We start from the raw sequence: 16,093 nt of genomic DNA on the forward strand, positions 1-16,093 counted from the left end.
GACTGACGGTTTGTGGAACAAGAGTGTTTTCTCTTTGAAAAAAAAAAAGTGTCTGAGATTCAAACAAATCACCAAAAACTGGATTTAAACAAAGAAAGAAATTCAGGTATTGCTGTCCAGTGGAATATAAACTGTGAATTTGTTTATCTTTTGTAGGTCATTTAGATTGGATTCAGATAAGTATCATCAAATCTTCTTAGGGGAACAATATTTCAGGGGTGTGTGTGTATGTGTGTGTGTGTGTGTGTGTGTGCACAGGTCTGCTGGCCTGAACAGAGGAGAAAAAGAGAAGATTGCGTGCGGACGCTACCCTGTGCCACTTCCTCTTCAGAAGCCCAGTGACGTCACAGCCAGCTGTATGTCTCACACACGCACGCACACACACACACATACAAACACACACACACACACACGCACACACACACACACACTGGGGGTAGTCTGCATCAGAAAAGCCAAACAAACAGTGGAACACTCCAGCCAGCGCTATCACAGAGGAAAAAAAAAACTGAATCGGGAATGGAGCTACCAGGAAAGTAGGATAAAGGCTGTTTGAACAAGCACCAATCTAAACTGAGGAAAGATTCATATCAAAAATACCAGCTCATGTCAAATTTACATTAAGCCATGACGGTGTGGAAAAACTCCAGTTCCTTACAGTAATATGAAGTGGGGCAAACTGATCCAGTGTGTGTGCATGTGTGTGTTGTTCCAGGCAGTAGGGGTGGATCTGGTAGCTTGTCTGCAGCGCTCCAGATAAGGATGCCAAATGACAGTGCTGTCCTTAGTGGCGTGACACCAGGGGCAAAACAAACCAGCTGTTATGGGAGTGCCCAGCATGGCCCAAATCTAAGCTTGGCTGTTACAGCTGAGTTATGGGCACAGCAGCTCTGCAATGGATACAAATAGACACTCTGTGTGTCTCTGCCGCTGGAACACTCTCTCTCTCACACACACGGGCATTAACGCCCAGCGGTCACACACCCACACGCACATGCAAATGCTCAGACACATGCAAAAAAACACACACAAAAACAGACACACGTGTCCAGAGAATGAGTTGACACATGCAAAATTTGTTTTTGGACAGATAACGATGAACCTCAGTTTAAAAACGGAAACACGGTGGACCGATTTTGAATATTTTCCAGATTATTCTGACATCTGCTCCTCAAATGTATGGAGGGAAAGAAACATATTAATTAACCGGCAGAAAATCTGATTACATGCTTTTACTGTAATTGACTCTGTAACATCTATTGTAACATGGAGAGACAACTCACTGTTGACTGCAACACAGGCTGTGTTAACATGGTGAGTTACAACTTTGCCTGCCAAGGCTAGAATTAGCAAGAGGATGACAAATAAGGATGTTTCACACAAACAGCCCTTCAGACCATACAGTATGTGCAATATGAAGCATGCATACTGTAAAAGAATAGCGCCATCTGCTGTTTGGAGGGAACAAGGGTGAGCGTACTGGACATTTGAACTAGCAAGCAACAGACTTGTGGAAAGCCATCAATGGCCACATCACACACAGTGTAATTAGTTGTTTCTTTGCATATCCCTCTAAAATTCACATACATTATGCAAATTTCAGTCAGTGCTGCTTCTGGAGCACATCGGGGTTCAGTGTTTTGCTCACTAACACTTTGACAGGGATTGACACATTGGCTGTTGCAGGGATCAAGCCTGTGGCCACCCTGCTGGCCAAATGATTGTCCAATAAAAATGGTAAAATTACATTGTATCTATTTACACAGTACCGGTTTATACAGAAGAGATACAGTGAAATGACACCAGTGCATAAATAAATGACACGGTACATGCAGAGACTACCAGACATGTGGTCTTACTTCATTACACCACAACACACTGGATTAGATCTCAGCCATATTCATTTTGCATGATACAAAGATGACTCTACTCTGCATGTGCAATGTTTTCAAGTATAAATGTTACGAGAGCAGCAAGTTTAAAATATGAAGCAGAGCTATTCTTAAGCACCAATAAAAGAAAACCCATAGACTCCATACAGAAAAATAGCATAGCTCCGAAAATGATTGTGAGACAGTAAAATCACATTTTCCAGGAGTGGCACGCCTATCAAATTTTAGATGAATTATGAGAGTTTGGGTAGTGGCTGGTCACGGCTTTTATGGGATGTCACAGTTCAGCAACTTTTCCATGGCCTCCCCTGGCCAGCGGATAGCATCGGGGCGGACGGAGGGATGGAGGGGGCAGAGGAATAGAAAGCGAGAGAGGGAGGGAGAAGAAAAGAGGGAGAGCCAGGAGCAGAGTACAGTACCTTGTGGAATTCAAGTGGTGTGTGGAGACAGAGTCCTGGACCAAAGCCACGAACGGGCTGGTCAACAGACTGCAAGAGAGAGAGGAAGCATTCTGCTGTTGTCAGGTGAAAACCCCCTAACTACCGTTTCAGCGTTTTAGTGTTTTGTGTTTGTGATTTTCAGGTTTTTACTTGAATTGAAGGACAGGATGATCCTCTATGGGTGGAATTTTTTGTCTGAAAAGTGTAAATTTGAGGGATACAAGGTTTTTACCCTGTGGCAGTGGTTCTGCGTTCCTCTGTACAAAAGGTGCACTGAGGCTTTTTGTTTTCGAGAGGGCGCACAGAGGAGAATGGAGATTGAATCAGAAAAGGAGCGGCCAGCGTAGGAGGTGATATTGGATTAGCAGGGCCATGGGAGGAGCGCTGAGGAGGTCAGAGGAGGGAGGAGAACGCCTACTGGGCAGGCACATACAGCACATAGTCACACACAACATGCATGTGCACACAGATATAACAATTAAACACACACATGCACGCACACCCTCACGCACCCACAATAAAATCATTTTAAAGATACAAATACATTGCAGTTGATGAGAAAAGTTTTCTATCTCATTCTCTCTCCCACATACGCACTCAAACACCCTCCACCTCTCCCTCACACCACACACAAAGTCATCTTTATACTTAAGACCACAGCAGCTCTCTTTGCAGCGCTTTAGAAAAGAACCAAATTACATATAACTAGGTCAAATCCAATTGAGCCCAATTGGCCAACTGAACATGTTGCTGTACAAACTGGCCTGTGAATGACCAGTAATGGAGTTAGAAAATGAAACCGCTCCAGCCAAATGACATAATTGAGTGTAAACAGAAGTTGCTGACCAAGACCACACCTGTGAACCATATGAGGGACACTGAGTAATATAACCAAGTGAGTAATACAACCAACTCACTGTTGACTCAAAAATATCCGTCAGGATTACGCTACACATCAGACTTTAAACACATGCTCATGCTTTTCCTGTGAGCGTATAAAAAGATTACAAGCATAAGCACATACACAAGACGGAGGGATATAAATATTGCATGTCAACATGTCACAGCACAACACAACACTCAAACTGCATCAGTCCAGTCCACACATGCTGTCGCTGTTGCCTCAGGCTTTAAAGGGTGGGGCAGCTGGCTGTAGAGGATACACACTATATATATACATATATATATATATATATATACACATATGTATATACATACATACACACAAATATACACACACATAAGTACATACATTCGTACAGATACATTGATACACATATACATACATACACACACACAAGAAAAAAAATTTAAATAAATAAATAAAAAATAAAGGTCATATTACACACACACAAAGGATATACAACAATCTTAATACTGCATTATAAAATTTAGACAATGAGGAGGTGGCAAGCTTTGGCACATTCGTGGATACAATATTTACCAGCTAAAACTACACACAATTTATTTAAATCATCATACTCATTAAAATTTGCAACATAGTTTGAAAGTTGAAAAAATAATTCAGAACGAATGTCTGTATAGAGTTCACAGTGTAAGAGTACATGGGCTTCTGATTCAGTAGAACCATTATTACACAGGGTACAGAACCGTCTATCGGCTGGGTGTTTGTGTACCTTCCAGTTTCTACAGCTAAAGGTGCAACTCCACATCTGAATTTAGCAAAGGTGCTTCTGTGCTGCCTTGATAAGATACTTTGTACATATGGCTCTGTATCAAAAGCACTTTTAAATAGGCAATAAGTGCGCAGTTTGTTACCCCCAGGTTTATTTATTAACTGAAACCATTTCTGTTCATCACTGTCTGATACTGCAATGTCAAAATTCTTTAAGTCATTTCTTGAATAGACTCTATCTGTGCAGGCAAGGTGGGACATATGCAAGGAGCTAAAAAAAGTTCTCACAGTGTATATATAATTTTTTACATTAGTCAATTGGGAAGCCCACAGAAACACACGTTTACAGAGTCGACTATCAGGCATGCTACAAAGCCTCTGCCAGTTCTTAAAAATACATGACCACTGGCGTTGCCATAGAGTTTTCCAACCCATATCGCCCTGTATGGCAGCAGTTGGGGTGTATTTACCAACTCCTAAATAAAACCCGCATGCTCGGTTAAAGACAGCATTAACACAAGAGTAGCTTCTGTAACCCCAAACAGCAGCAGCATATGTCAGAATGGGTAAAACCAGAGATTCAAACAGTTTGGTAGAACATGTAAAAGGAACGCCACCCATAGATTTACATTTGGCTACGATAGCACCCACAGGCTCTATTTGCATGCATTGCCAGATGCTTAACAGTTTTGTCAAATATGGAGTTACGGTACCATATGTATTATCCATGAAGGAGAACAAACACACCCATACGCGCACACACACACACACACACACACACACACAAACACAATATACTACATGACAGCCCCATGTCAGCACTCATGGTTTATCAAAGCCCATAATCTATTAAGACATCTAACACTCAGCATTTAATATCTCATGGGATTTGGTATCACACGCCTGCTCAGTATAGAAGCTCCAAATGGGGATGACTTGGTCCCACTGGGGAAGGCACACTTGCAATCTCCCACCGCTGGGCTTGAGCCAAACAATAGTGTTTGACACGTTGTCAGAGCAAAGTCCTGCCACTCCGCCGTTATATAAACACTTCCACTGACAGTTGACAGTGTAAACTTGTGAAAAGGACACAGTGTAGGAGTACTGGTCTGTTGAAGTTGGTAAAAAGACAAAAAACATATTGAGAGTGATACGAGTGAAATGATCGATCGTTAAAAGAATTGCTGCTGTAACGATCGTCATAGTGCTGCAGCAAATGTACTAAAGAGAATGCTTTTCGCACAATTTAGCCACTTTAATGAACAAACAATGAACGGGAAGTAGGAACACCAACAAAACACATTCATAATTCACACAGTAACCAACAGCCGTACACTCTCGTCCGCCTCAATCCTCCGAGGGCATGTAGCGACAAGCCATCCGGTACCCTTACATGTCCCAAAACCTATTGAGGGGGATTTCTTTGACATTTCCCTCAAGACTAAAGGGATAATCCCCTTTATAACTCTCTGTACCTGGTATGGCCGTGGCCCTCGAGAGCCTCTTTAACCCTCGAGAGAGTTCAACAAAACGGCTTCATTTAGAGAGCAGCTAGAGGGGCTCTCTGGTCTGACAAAAGACCTTTAGGTACTATGGACCCCTATGACGAGTAGGGAGATCAGTATTATGTGGACCGGAGAATGGAGGGTCAGCGCAGGGTGATGGATGGGAGAGAGATGGGGGGAGAGGGATCTTTCTGGGACTTACTGAGTTCGGTCGGTCATCACGGGCAGCGGGATGTCCTCGCTCATGTAGTCCAGCTCGTCTGTGAGGCTGTTGGCCCTGGAGATGTCGATGGAGGTGTTGTCAAGGTTTTTCTTCACTAGGGAGGACAGAGATAAAGGATTATTCTTCCAACTTTATACAGATTCAGTCATACTGCAGCAGTGTTTCTCAGCTGGTGGACTGGAGAGATGCTATAAAATTGATAGTCGCAGTCCTAAATTCTGTTTGGATGAGTCACATTCAAAACTGTTGTAAAACACCCAATAAGAATTTATTTAAACATTAATGCAACCAAAAATCACAACTCATACTGGTGCTTATGTGTCGCTTAGCAACCACATTGTTTAGCTACAGTTCACTGAATTGTACTGCTTTGTGGAGGAATAAGATTTTATTGTTGTTATTTAATTAGTATTGCTTCATTTCAGGTTTAATGCCTCTTAGCTGATCTAAAATCACTGTAGAGCATGGCCTCTCATGCCTTACTGCTTAAGTTGAATATTATGGTGTCTGACGTATTTCCAAGATTTCATGGCAAATAAAAAATTAGGGTGCCAATGCAAAACCAGCTGAGAAACAGATATACAGACAAATGTAAGCATGAGTAATAAAGTAATAAAGATAGAAGCAACAGAAAGATACCTGGAGAGGAAGGGCAGCTCAGAGTGAAAGAAGACCATGAATGTTGAGGACGGCCTGGTGTCATGCAAAGATAACAAAATTAGCAGAAAAGAGACAGAAAAAGATTGGAAAAACAGAAATAAACACACTTTATTTGAATGGGGTTCTTTAGTGTTCAATCTAGACTCATATTGCTGCATAGCAGAAGTGCAATAATTCTAAATTAGCATTAAGGTTTTTCAACAGGATGCAAAATGTGAATATTATCAGCATCATGATATATTAATATATCAACAAAAAAATTGTTTTGAGTCACATGATTTGATCAATATATATAAACAAACTGCACAGGCACAGACAGAAACTGTGGCACTCCAGTTCAACACTACAGCTGGCTGGCTGCTGGTGCGGCTAAAAACAACAGCAAAGAACAACATGTGTAGCGGGGTCTTGACCCGCAGTCAGACTGTCAGCGGAGTTTGACATGTCTCCCCTCCAAACCACCCGGCCTCCATTGTGATAAAGAATGGAGAGGCAAATCTACTTCCAAGAACAGAATGACCATTCCAACTCAAGCAAAAGCCATTCAACCTCTCTAGTATTCCATCATCGAGTTTGTTTAACATTGTCCAATCCGGAAGCAGAGACAGAGAGATAGAGAGGGAGAGAAAATGAGAGGGAGAGAGAGAGAGAAAGAGAGAGAGAGAGAGAGACCTGGCAGGGTAAAGGCTAAAGGAGCTCTGGTTAGCCTCTTCAACTTCAGCTCATTGAAGGAGACGTGCCTTGGCTTATCGGCTACACAAACAGCATAAGGGCTTATTAATAATATGTCGTTTATCTGGCCCATCAGTGCAAACACGTTTGGTTGGGAGCCTCAGAGTAGGAAAACAAGCCAGGGGCAGGCAGAAAGAGAGAGAGGGGGAGAGAAAGAGATGAAGAGATAGAGGGACAGAGCGAGACTGAGATAGAGAGAAAAAGACTGAGAGAGAAAAAGACTGAGAGAGAAGGGTGAGATAATGAGAAAAAGAGAGACAGAGAGAGAGTGGAGAGAGACTGACAGAATGCCAGGGAAGGAGAGAGAATAAGAGAGAGAGATAGAGAGAGAGAGAGCAGAGAGAGGGCGCTCCATTGAGAGATTCTCACAGACAGGGAGCTGGGTGGGGCCAGACAGATAAGTGGAGCGATAAGCCGGACGTTGACTAAATCAAACAATGACCAGTTTATTTCTGACCACTGGAGCTCCACAATGGCTGCTTATCAACTCCCAACCCCCCCCTTCTTTCCCTCTTAGTGTCCCAGTCTAGGTCCCCACGGTCCCCCAGGCCCCTGTCCATTCCCAGCCAGGCAAGCCCTGCTCCTCACCCCTGGTGTTGGCAGGGCACCCAGTAAAGAAAACAGGCCAGGTCAGCCCAGGCCCAGTGTCTGAGTCTCTCTGCTTGGCTCTGGTTTGGTCCGGTTGGGGACAAAGGCCCAGCCAGCCAGCGAGTCTAATTAAAATACTGTCTGGGCCACATTAAAAAGGCAGGCTAGCTAATGATTAACACAGGGGAGTGTTTAATAGGAGAAAAAGAAGTACTTAACCAGTGGAAGGGGCTACTGGTAAGAGGGCGCAGTGATCTCAACTCTCTAATGTCACCTTTTGTACATGTCTGTGTCCTTTTGACTGAGAAAAACAGGCATATAAAAGAGTCTGATTGTTGTTTCCTTGTCTCTTGGATTTGGGTATAGTTAATGCCGGACCTAGTGGCTTAGCACAAGAGATTATGGAACGGGAACTTGAGAGTGTAAGGAGAGAGCTACCATGAGACCAGACTGTCCTGAGGCAGTACGTTGACATCATCCTAGTAACAGAATGGCATAACCCAGTCCCTGGAGTCACATTAAGAGCACTGGAGTTATTCAGTAAGTGGATAAGGGATAAAGATGGACTCACCTGTTTGTCTGAACATCCTGGTGATACCTGGGGTTGAAAGGCAGGAGAATGGTTAATATGGGATTGCAACATGGATGGAGCAGCAACAATTTTGGGGGTGGGGGGTGGGTGGATGACACATCCTCCCAACTGATGTAATCACCAATGTCTATCATCATCATGATTTTTCTGCTGTGTAACACGGCAGCAGTTTTGTTGTATACATTTCAGCATTTCCTCCTTTAATGGAGTACGATCTAATTGAGGTCAGATCATTCTGCCACTGTTCAGATGAGATCTGGGCCAGATACAGCTTGCAAGAAGAGCACTGAAAGTGATACTGGGAAAAGTCCAGAGTAATTTACCAATGGACACTTTTAAACTACTTGAGACTTTTATTTTGATAGTGCCCTAAGGTTGCCAAGCACCTCACTTGAAGATGGACATCTACAGGGGGAGAGAGATATAGGCTACAGTAGCTACCTTGAAGTCTATTTTTTTTTTCAGGTAAAAATGTACTTAGTTTGCAAGATGCACAAATAACCAAGTTGCATTAGCCTATGGCCTCTATTAGCTAACTTACAAACCAGATGACTTCTTTAAAAATTTTAAGTGCCTCTTGGTAAAAGTATTTTTAAGTAATGCAGTCATTGTTGTAAAAAAAAAAAAAAAGTGCAGTGGCCCTGGTGTAGACAGTTGACATTGCAGATGTCTGTTTTATGGCTGGGTCTGAAGCAGAGATCATACAGTCCCATGCTGTCTCAAGTCTAAACATTATCATTAGTGACAGCAGGCTGCTCACTGTGGCGGCTTTACATGGTTTTATGACATTCACAGCTTGTCAAACCCCTTTTTCCACATCAGTCATGTCTACATTTAAATAATTATATAAGCCAAACATTAAAATTAGTGGAATGTATGTGATTTGCCTATTTAAAACCTGCTGTGTTGCTTGAACTTGTTTAATGTATTTTTTTGTGAGTCTCAAAAATTTATAAAATGTGAATTTAAAACAAGAAAATCACCAGACCAAAGAAAAGGTGAAAACATGCAAAAAAAATGAATGCGAGTGGAATGGTATTTATTCTTTCCCACATGCATCAAAGGCACTAAGACACATGTTCTCCTTCATTATCTAAGGTCTATCCATCCAATTAAGCACCAAACGAGATAACTTTTTCCCCTCATAACTGGTTGCTCTGCTGGCGATGCTTTGCCTTTATCTCAAGTTTACATCGCTCCCGCTCCTTTTATGATTACACGCTTTGACAGGAAAAACTCATAAAGAGTATTTATTAACCTGGGGTCTGGGACGATTCATTTGGCGGGGGTGGATTTTAACACAGGAAGTTCAACCACCGCCCCCCCTCGGCCAACCTGTTAGGTGGGAACTTCCAATCCATCAGCATAGACTCGTATTAACAAATGCAGTTTCTGAGGTTATGTGCGAGTGCTAGCAACACTCTGGAACCACTGCAAGTCACATTTGGAATTTTTTTGGATACTTAACCATCCGAAATCAACACCAGCATTTTGGTCTGGCTGTTTTCAATTTGATGACAAAAAAGGAAACGGAGCTTGGCTTTGGCGTGACTGCAGCAATATTGGTAAACTGTGGAAAGCCGTATCGAGGGAAATTCCCACTTGTGACCTTGAGAGGCCCATATTTTTTTATTTTTCTGCTTAATCCCAGTGTGAGTGTCTGTGGCCAGCGGAGTGGACAAGTGGAGCAGTAAAGAGCTTGTAACCATGACCTCTAATCACCGCTGAGACTGTAATGGCTTCCATCTGGCCTGCTGGAGACACCTGGCAGCCATCTTGGCTCTAAGGGGATCAGGAGAGGGCCTCTGTTTACTGTGTGAAAATGAGTAACCAGCTACATAACATCTCCTCTCAATCCCCATCATGTGTAATGGCCTCCTCTCTTTGTTTCGTGTGAGAGAGCTAAACTGCAGCCTTGTGAGGGTTACAGATCGGCTAGATCGCCATCCCAAGCACGTTCCAAGTCGTGTAGTTACTCTTCAGTTCATATAAGAGTTACAATAACATTACGATAATAATATACTTTACTAAAAGTTTAATACAACTTAATTTCACTCAAGCATGTTAGTCATAGACAATTTGGCCTGTATTTGTGAACATTTACTACTTTCTCCCATAGCCAGATGTGTCCCAAAATCTATTATGGCTCTGCAAATAATTAACTGCATAAAGATGACTGTGACAGTATGATTTTCTGAAAATATAGACAAATATTCAAGTGTCAACAACATAAAATTAAGTGGTTTTTAATGTTAAAGTTCAAGCAAAGATTCTACTCAGAGTCCACTCATTGCTCTCAGATCTACATCAGTGTGACACTTGGTAAAATGTTAGTTTTCTGGTGCCCAACTTTGGGAGAGTGATGACTCTACTAGGCCATAGGAAAAACAGAAATTAATTATTAGATTGAGTGGGATTCTTCGTTAATTTTGCATAATAAACATTTTATATCTACATTCAAAATTAGCACGACAAACACTCAATACAATTACAGTTAAAATCAGTAAAGCATCGGAGCGCTACCATAAAAACAATGTCACTCATCTGTGGACCTGCCGTGACCATTCAAATCCCCTGAATGCAAAAACACATTAAATTTTTACTGAAATAATGGATTTCCAAGGCCCTCAAGGCAGCATGACATCATTTCACGGTCCTTGAAACACATTATTTCATCAAACAAAATTGTATAAAAAGGGAGAGAAAAAAGTCGGTTTCATTACTGTGGTAATTCACTTTGGCAAATGCCCCTCATATGACACGGGCTTCGGGCCCGGCTGGCCACACACTGCATTAAAACGACACAGATGGCTTCACACTGATATTCATTGCGCTTCAAAAACACCTTCACATAGGGTGGCATTCTGAAAGTATCATGGTTCCAATCAAAATTAATGCAATTTGGTGTGACTGAGAGGTCCAAAAGAGAGCCATGTTGGTTAAGAAGTAATAAAGTACGGCTCAGTGCTTTAATGTGTGATCTTGGCTACTTGAGTTGTCCTTGACATGAGTGAAATGCATTTTCTTGAGTTTAGCTGGTTGCTTTTGAAAAACGTGCATCAGGGTAGATTACATGTGAAAAATATCCCTTATTTTCAGATTGAACATTGAGTGAGTAAACAAGTACCTCTGATATCAAGTTATGCATACTGCTACCGTACATTAAAGCAGTGGTTCTCAACCTGGGGGTCGGGCCCCCCCTGGGGGTCGCAAAATCATTTATAAGATTGTTAAAAAAAATTATAAAGACACATATTTTTACTGCTCAATTTTATTATAATGTCTATTTTTTCAGATTTTTCTCTAATTTTTACTTTTTTCTTGGAAAATACTGTATAGTTTTGAGCCTCTATGCCTCAAATGATTAACATCTAGGTTAATCAAATTAAACAGCTTGGGAATTGTTATTAATAATTCTTTGGTTGAACTGTTCACCACTCTGCACATGCAGCCTGTGACGGGGGGTCGAGAGTACGCATTGCGTCGTTTTAAGGCGTCATAAGTCAAAAAGGTTGAGAACCACTGCATTAAAGCAACATGAGGGCCGTGCTCTTCCCTGTGCTTTACCTTCAACAGTCCCTGTTGGCTCCTCCATGAAGAAGGGGACGTCTTTCTTCTCCACAGAGTCATCAATGTGATCGTAGGTGATCTGGGGGATGGACAGCGCTCTCTCTGTGGACACGCCCATGGAGCCGTTGCCTCGCGACGGCTTCAACCTCCGCTTGGTCCCCTTTTTCTGGCAGAGAGAGGCAACAAGAACCCTGTTCATTCCTACCATTAAGAAGCATGATGTGTGTCAGGATGGTCATGATGACGAATTATCATAACCACTAATACAGTCGCCATTCTGCAGTGCAGAGTTGACACTAACTGCATAAAGTCTTAGCTGGCAATTGTTAATAGAATTTAGTGATTTAATATTCCATTTAAGAGACAAATATTTAAAATAGCTTTTCATCCATTTTACATAGTAACAGTACAACTGAATATGAATTTGTGTGAATTTGAATATGAAAATGACACAGCCTATACACAAATTTTGCATATTTGTGAATACTGTACTCCAGTCCATTTTTTTTGTTTTTAGTACCTATGTAGTTCATATATGTCTTACATCATACATGCCCTGTAACACATTTTTCAGTGTTTTTCAGCCGGCTTGCCTGCAGCCTGGTGACCTAAACCATGACTATGTACTGTACTCTCAATTGATTTAAGTGAGGTCAAAGCTGTGTGTGTGTGTGAGTCAGTGAGTTCCTGAGGACCTGAATGGTGCCTCCAGTCCACTCCCACGCCAACGTCATGGACGTGGCCTTTATAGAAACTCAATTATTTGGGCTCAGTGGATCAGGCTCCCTGGCATTGACAAGTGGCCAACGGTTCAGTCCAAATACCCGAGGCCTGAATGACTCATTAACAGAGAGAGAGAATGAAAGAGACAGAGTGGGGAAGAGAGCGAGAGAAAAATTTGAAAGACCGAGAGAGGGAGTGAGAAAATAGAAAAGAGAGAGGAAGATAGAGAGAGAGAAAGAAACTGTAACAGAAAGAGTGAGCAAGAGAGAGAAAGAGAGAGAGCGAGAGGGGAAAACTATGTAAGAGAGAGAGAGAGAGTGGGAAAGAAAGAGAGAACAGAGAGACGGAGAGGGACAGAGAACGAGTGGGAAAGAGACAATATTAGAGAGAGAGAAAATAAAGAGACAGTGTGTGAGAGAGAGAAGAGGCAGACGAGGAAGCCGGAAAGCGTGAGCGAGACGGAAAGAGAGAAAGTGTTCGGGAGAGAGAGAGAGAGAGAGAGAGAGAGAGAGAGAGAGAGTGAGGGAGGAAAGTCAGAGGAGAAAGTCACATGCTGAAAGAGAAAAGAGCGGAAGCAGCCTTCACTCTCCCCAATACGTGTGGGTTCAATGCTAAACAAAGATTTTTTTGTTGTTGTTCTACTAGACAAAGGTTTACTCCCATGAGAAAGGCGGCGGTGACATCATCTCAACTGACTGAGTCTTTGTCCGGCCGAGACAAAGGCCTCGAGTCATCCTGGTGGAGTCAGGCCTGGGGGGGGGAACTGCTGTGTGTGTGTGTGTGTGTGTGTGTGTGTTGCGTGTGTTGTGTGTCCTTCCGTGTGTGTGTGTGTTTTGAGGGTGGGAACTTAACTTGCTCTTTTATGCTGTATGGCCTAGGCGCAACATAGCTAATGTTGTCCTGAAAGGTGAACCACACAAGGAGACAATACGGTGTGGGCCAGACGTATGCAAATCCGCCCTGCAGTATCACAGTCTGACAGCTTTTTCCTGACAACGCTCTTTTGACATCTCCTTTGGGAGGTGAAACGGGATGTGGAGGTCTCGATGTTCCGGACCTTGAGGTTTAAAAGATTATCTCGAATGTCGACCGAGGAAGAAAATATTTTGCCCCGCATATGACGAGCTTCATTCCAAAATGAGACATCCGCAATCACAAAAATGAACAAACAAATTGTCATATGACTTATCTTTTTTACGAATTGGATCCTCTATATTTTTGGGGACATTGAATGAACTTCAGCTAATGATTTTTTTTTTCCCAAAATGGATTGAAAGCGGTTTAAATATGAAATTCATGTCCAGTCCCTTTGAGGAAACTAAATCAATCCCAACTGAGAACTATAAAAAGCTTTTATTGATGCTGTAACTTTCCTGTGAATCGGCGTTAAGATGGATAATTACCGATATGTTCAGTTTCCTGACATTAGGGTTGGTATCAGCTTCCATTGTGGCGATGGCCTCTAGAGTAAGGACATACATTTTCCATGTAGCAGGACAACCGCCTGGTTTCTCTGCTGCATAGCACCTCCACAGCGTCTGAGGAGCACAGATAATAACACAGAACATGAGCGACGGTCAAAGCGTCAGCCCAAATAACCTTTAAATCACACCTTTAAATCACATCATCAACACCCCAATAAAACATATCACGCCATAGGACTATGATAATATTGCTAAAATAGCCGTAAATTAATGGGAATGTATACACCACTTATGCCATTTACTGCTGGTTTTGGCTTTAAATATTCTTTTGTTCCTGCTGATATGTCTGTGCAATGTCACCAAGACAAATTCCTTGCACTTGGCCAATAAAATGATTCTATTCTATTCTATAATATTCTAAAATATTCTATTCTATTCGCCACTGTTCTATTCTGTTCTGTTCTGTTCTGTGGCATTAGCAAAGAAAAAACAGCCCATTCATCCAAAAAAGTGCTTATTTGTAGTTACAGTATTTGTCATTGTCCTGGGTACATTCTGTCCGTTTCAGTTTTAGCTGTCTTTCTGCCACAGTAAGGTGTCTGAAATGTCTGTGGCTCTCCGTGTATTCTGGGTAAATGTGATCCTTGTGATGACTAGCTTTTGGCACAAGATGGCCGCCTGTTTGCCTCCCGTCTCAGTCTGGGCAAGCGGGACCGCTCACCTTTTCCATGGCTCAGCGGGAATTTGCGGACAACAAATAGTGCTGCTTCTTTCTCTGTTTGCTTTCCACTGTTTTCTGAAGCTTACTTTGGCAAGATGTGGAGAGAGCAAGTGTGCTCCTTTTAAGAAGAAGAAAAGTATCAGATCAGGGAGATTTATTGGCCTTGTATGTGTTCTAGTTCAAACTGTGGCAAGGAGGGCATGTGTCTACTGTTAAAGCAGTGATGGACTGTCTGACTTGGTTTTTAATGTATACCTTATGGATTATAGGGATTATAAGGTTGACTGCATGTACATGCACACCAAAAATATCCTGCTATTACTTATGGTGCCCAAGTATTAAATTTTGGAGTTGGTGTATGAGAACATCATATCCCATTATGAATAGAACTAATACGTTTTTATCACAACTAAAAGAAAACAAAATAAGTTGCCATATGAATATGCCTTTTTCTGTTGTTGTTCACAGTCTGAAAGCTCTGTTTGCCTGGTATTCAGGAGGTTGTTTTTTTTCAAATCTTTTGTTTATTTATTATTATTTCACATGGGATATGAGTGGCATATGAAATATATGCAACATCTACTGTAAACCTCTTATCCAAAATAAGACCATAACAGGGATATGTAATATTATCCTGGAATATTTTTTTCATGCAAGTGTACAAGTGTCGTCCCCCCCACCCCCCCCCACCCCACCCCCACCCCCTTCCCCCTCCCCTCCACAGTGAGGTTGGAGCACAGGGTCAGCTACAAAGCAGTGTCCCTGCAGCTGGTGGAGATTCAGTATCTTGCTCAAGGACACTTCTTGCATTCAGCAAGATTCTTGCTGACATGGGGGCTTGAACACTACTAATCCTGCCTCAACTGTACAGTTCAGATAAGTACAGCCTCGCTCGGTTCTGCTTGGATTAGCAGTGTAAAAGAATTGCTAAAAAAACCATGCATCAACACAGATGACAATACTGTATATTCCTGTATGTTACTGAAAAAACAGTAATGACACTATTACTACTGCAAATAGCACTAATAACATTACTGCTAGTAGTACTAAATCAACTACTAATACTACTACTTATAATAATTATTATTGTCATTACTAGTGCTACTACTACTATTATTACTATATTACTACTACTACTTTTACTATTAGTGCTACTGTAATACTTCTACTACTAATGCTACTGCTGTTACTACTACTACTACTACTACTACTACTACTACTACTACTACTACTACTACTACTGCTACTACTACTACTACCACTACTGCCACTATTACTACTACTACTAAAAATGTAACAATTCTACATATTTTTTTAAAGCTGAGATGCTTCAATTCTAAAATCCAAAACAGCCATCAGTTGATGCGTTGGCCTTTCCAGTGTTGGT

The 16,093-nt window shown here is 41.9% G+C and overlaps 1 protein-coding gene across 1 annotated transcript in view; it reads right to left on the reverse strand.

The window, feature by feature from the left end:
- The window catches only part of kcnq1.2 (potassium voltage-gated channel, KQT-like subfamily, member 1.2), a 168,737-nt gene that overhangs the window by 123,050 nt on the left and 29,594 nt on the right, over positions 1 to 16,093 (reverse strand). The window contains exons 9-14 of the mRNA XM_071922734.2: positions 13,965 to 14,099; positions 11,836 to 12,004; positions 8,248 to 8,274; positions 6,336 to 6,389; positions 5,676 to 5,790; positions 2,312 to 2,380 (exon numbers count right to left, since the gene is read on the reverse strand). Coding sequence (XP_071778835.2) covers positions 2,312 to 2,380; positions 5,676 to 5,790; positions 6,336 to 6,389; positions 8,248 to 8,274; positions 11,836 to 12,004; positions 13,965 to 14,099 — 569 coding nt within the window. The remainder of the gene's footprint in view (positions 1 to 2,311; positions 2,381 to 5,675; positions 5,791 to 6,335; positions 6,390 to 8,247; positions 8,275 to 11,835; positions 12,005 to 13,964; positions 14,100 to 16,093) is intronic.

The sequence above is a fragment of the Centroberyx gerrardi genome, chromosome 4 (genome assembly GCF_048128805.1).
Source record: "Centroberyx gerrardi isolate f3 chromosome 4, fCenGer3.hap1.cur.20231027, whole genome shotgun sequence".
Lineage (NCBI taxonomy): Eukaryota > Metazoa > Chordata > Actinopteri > Beryciformes > Berycidae > Centroberyx > Centroberyx gerrardi.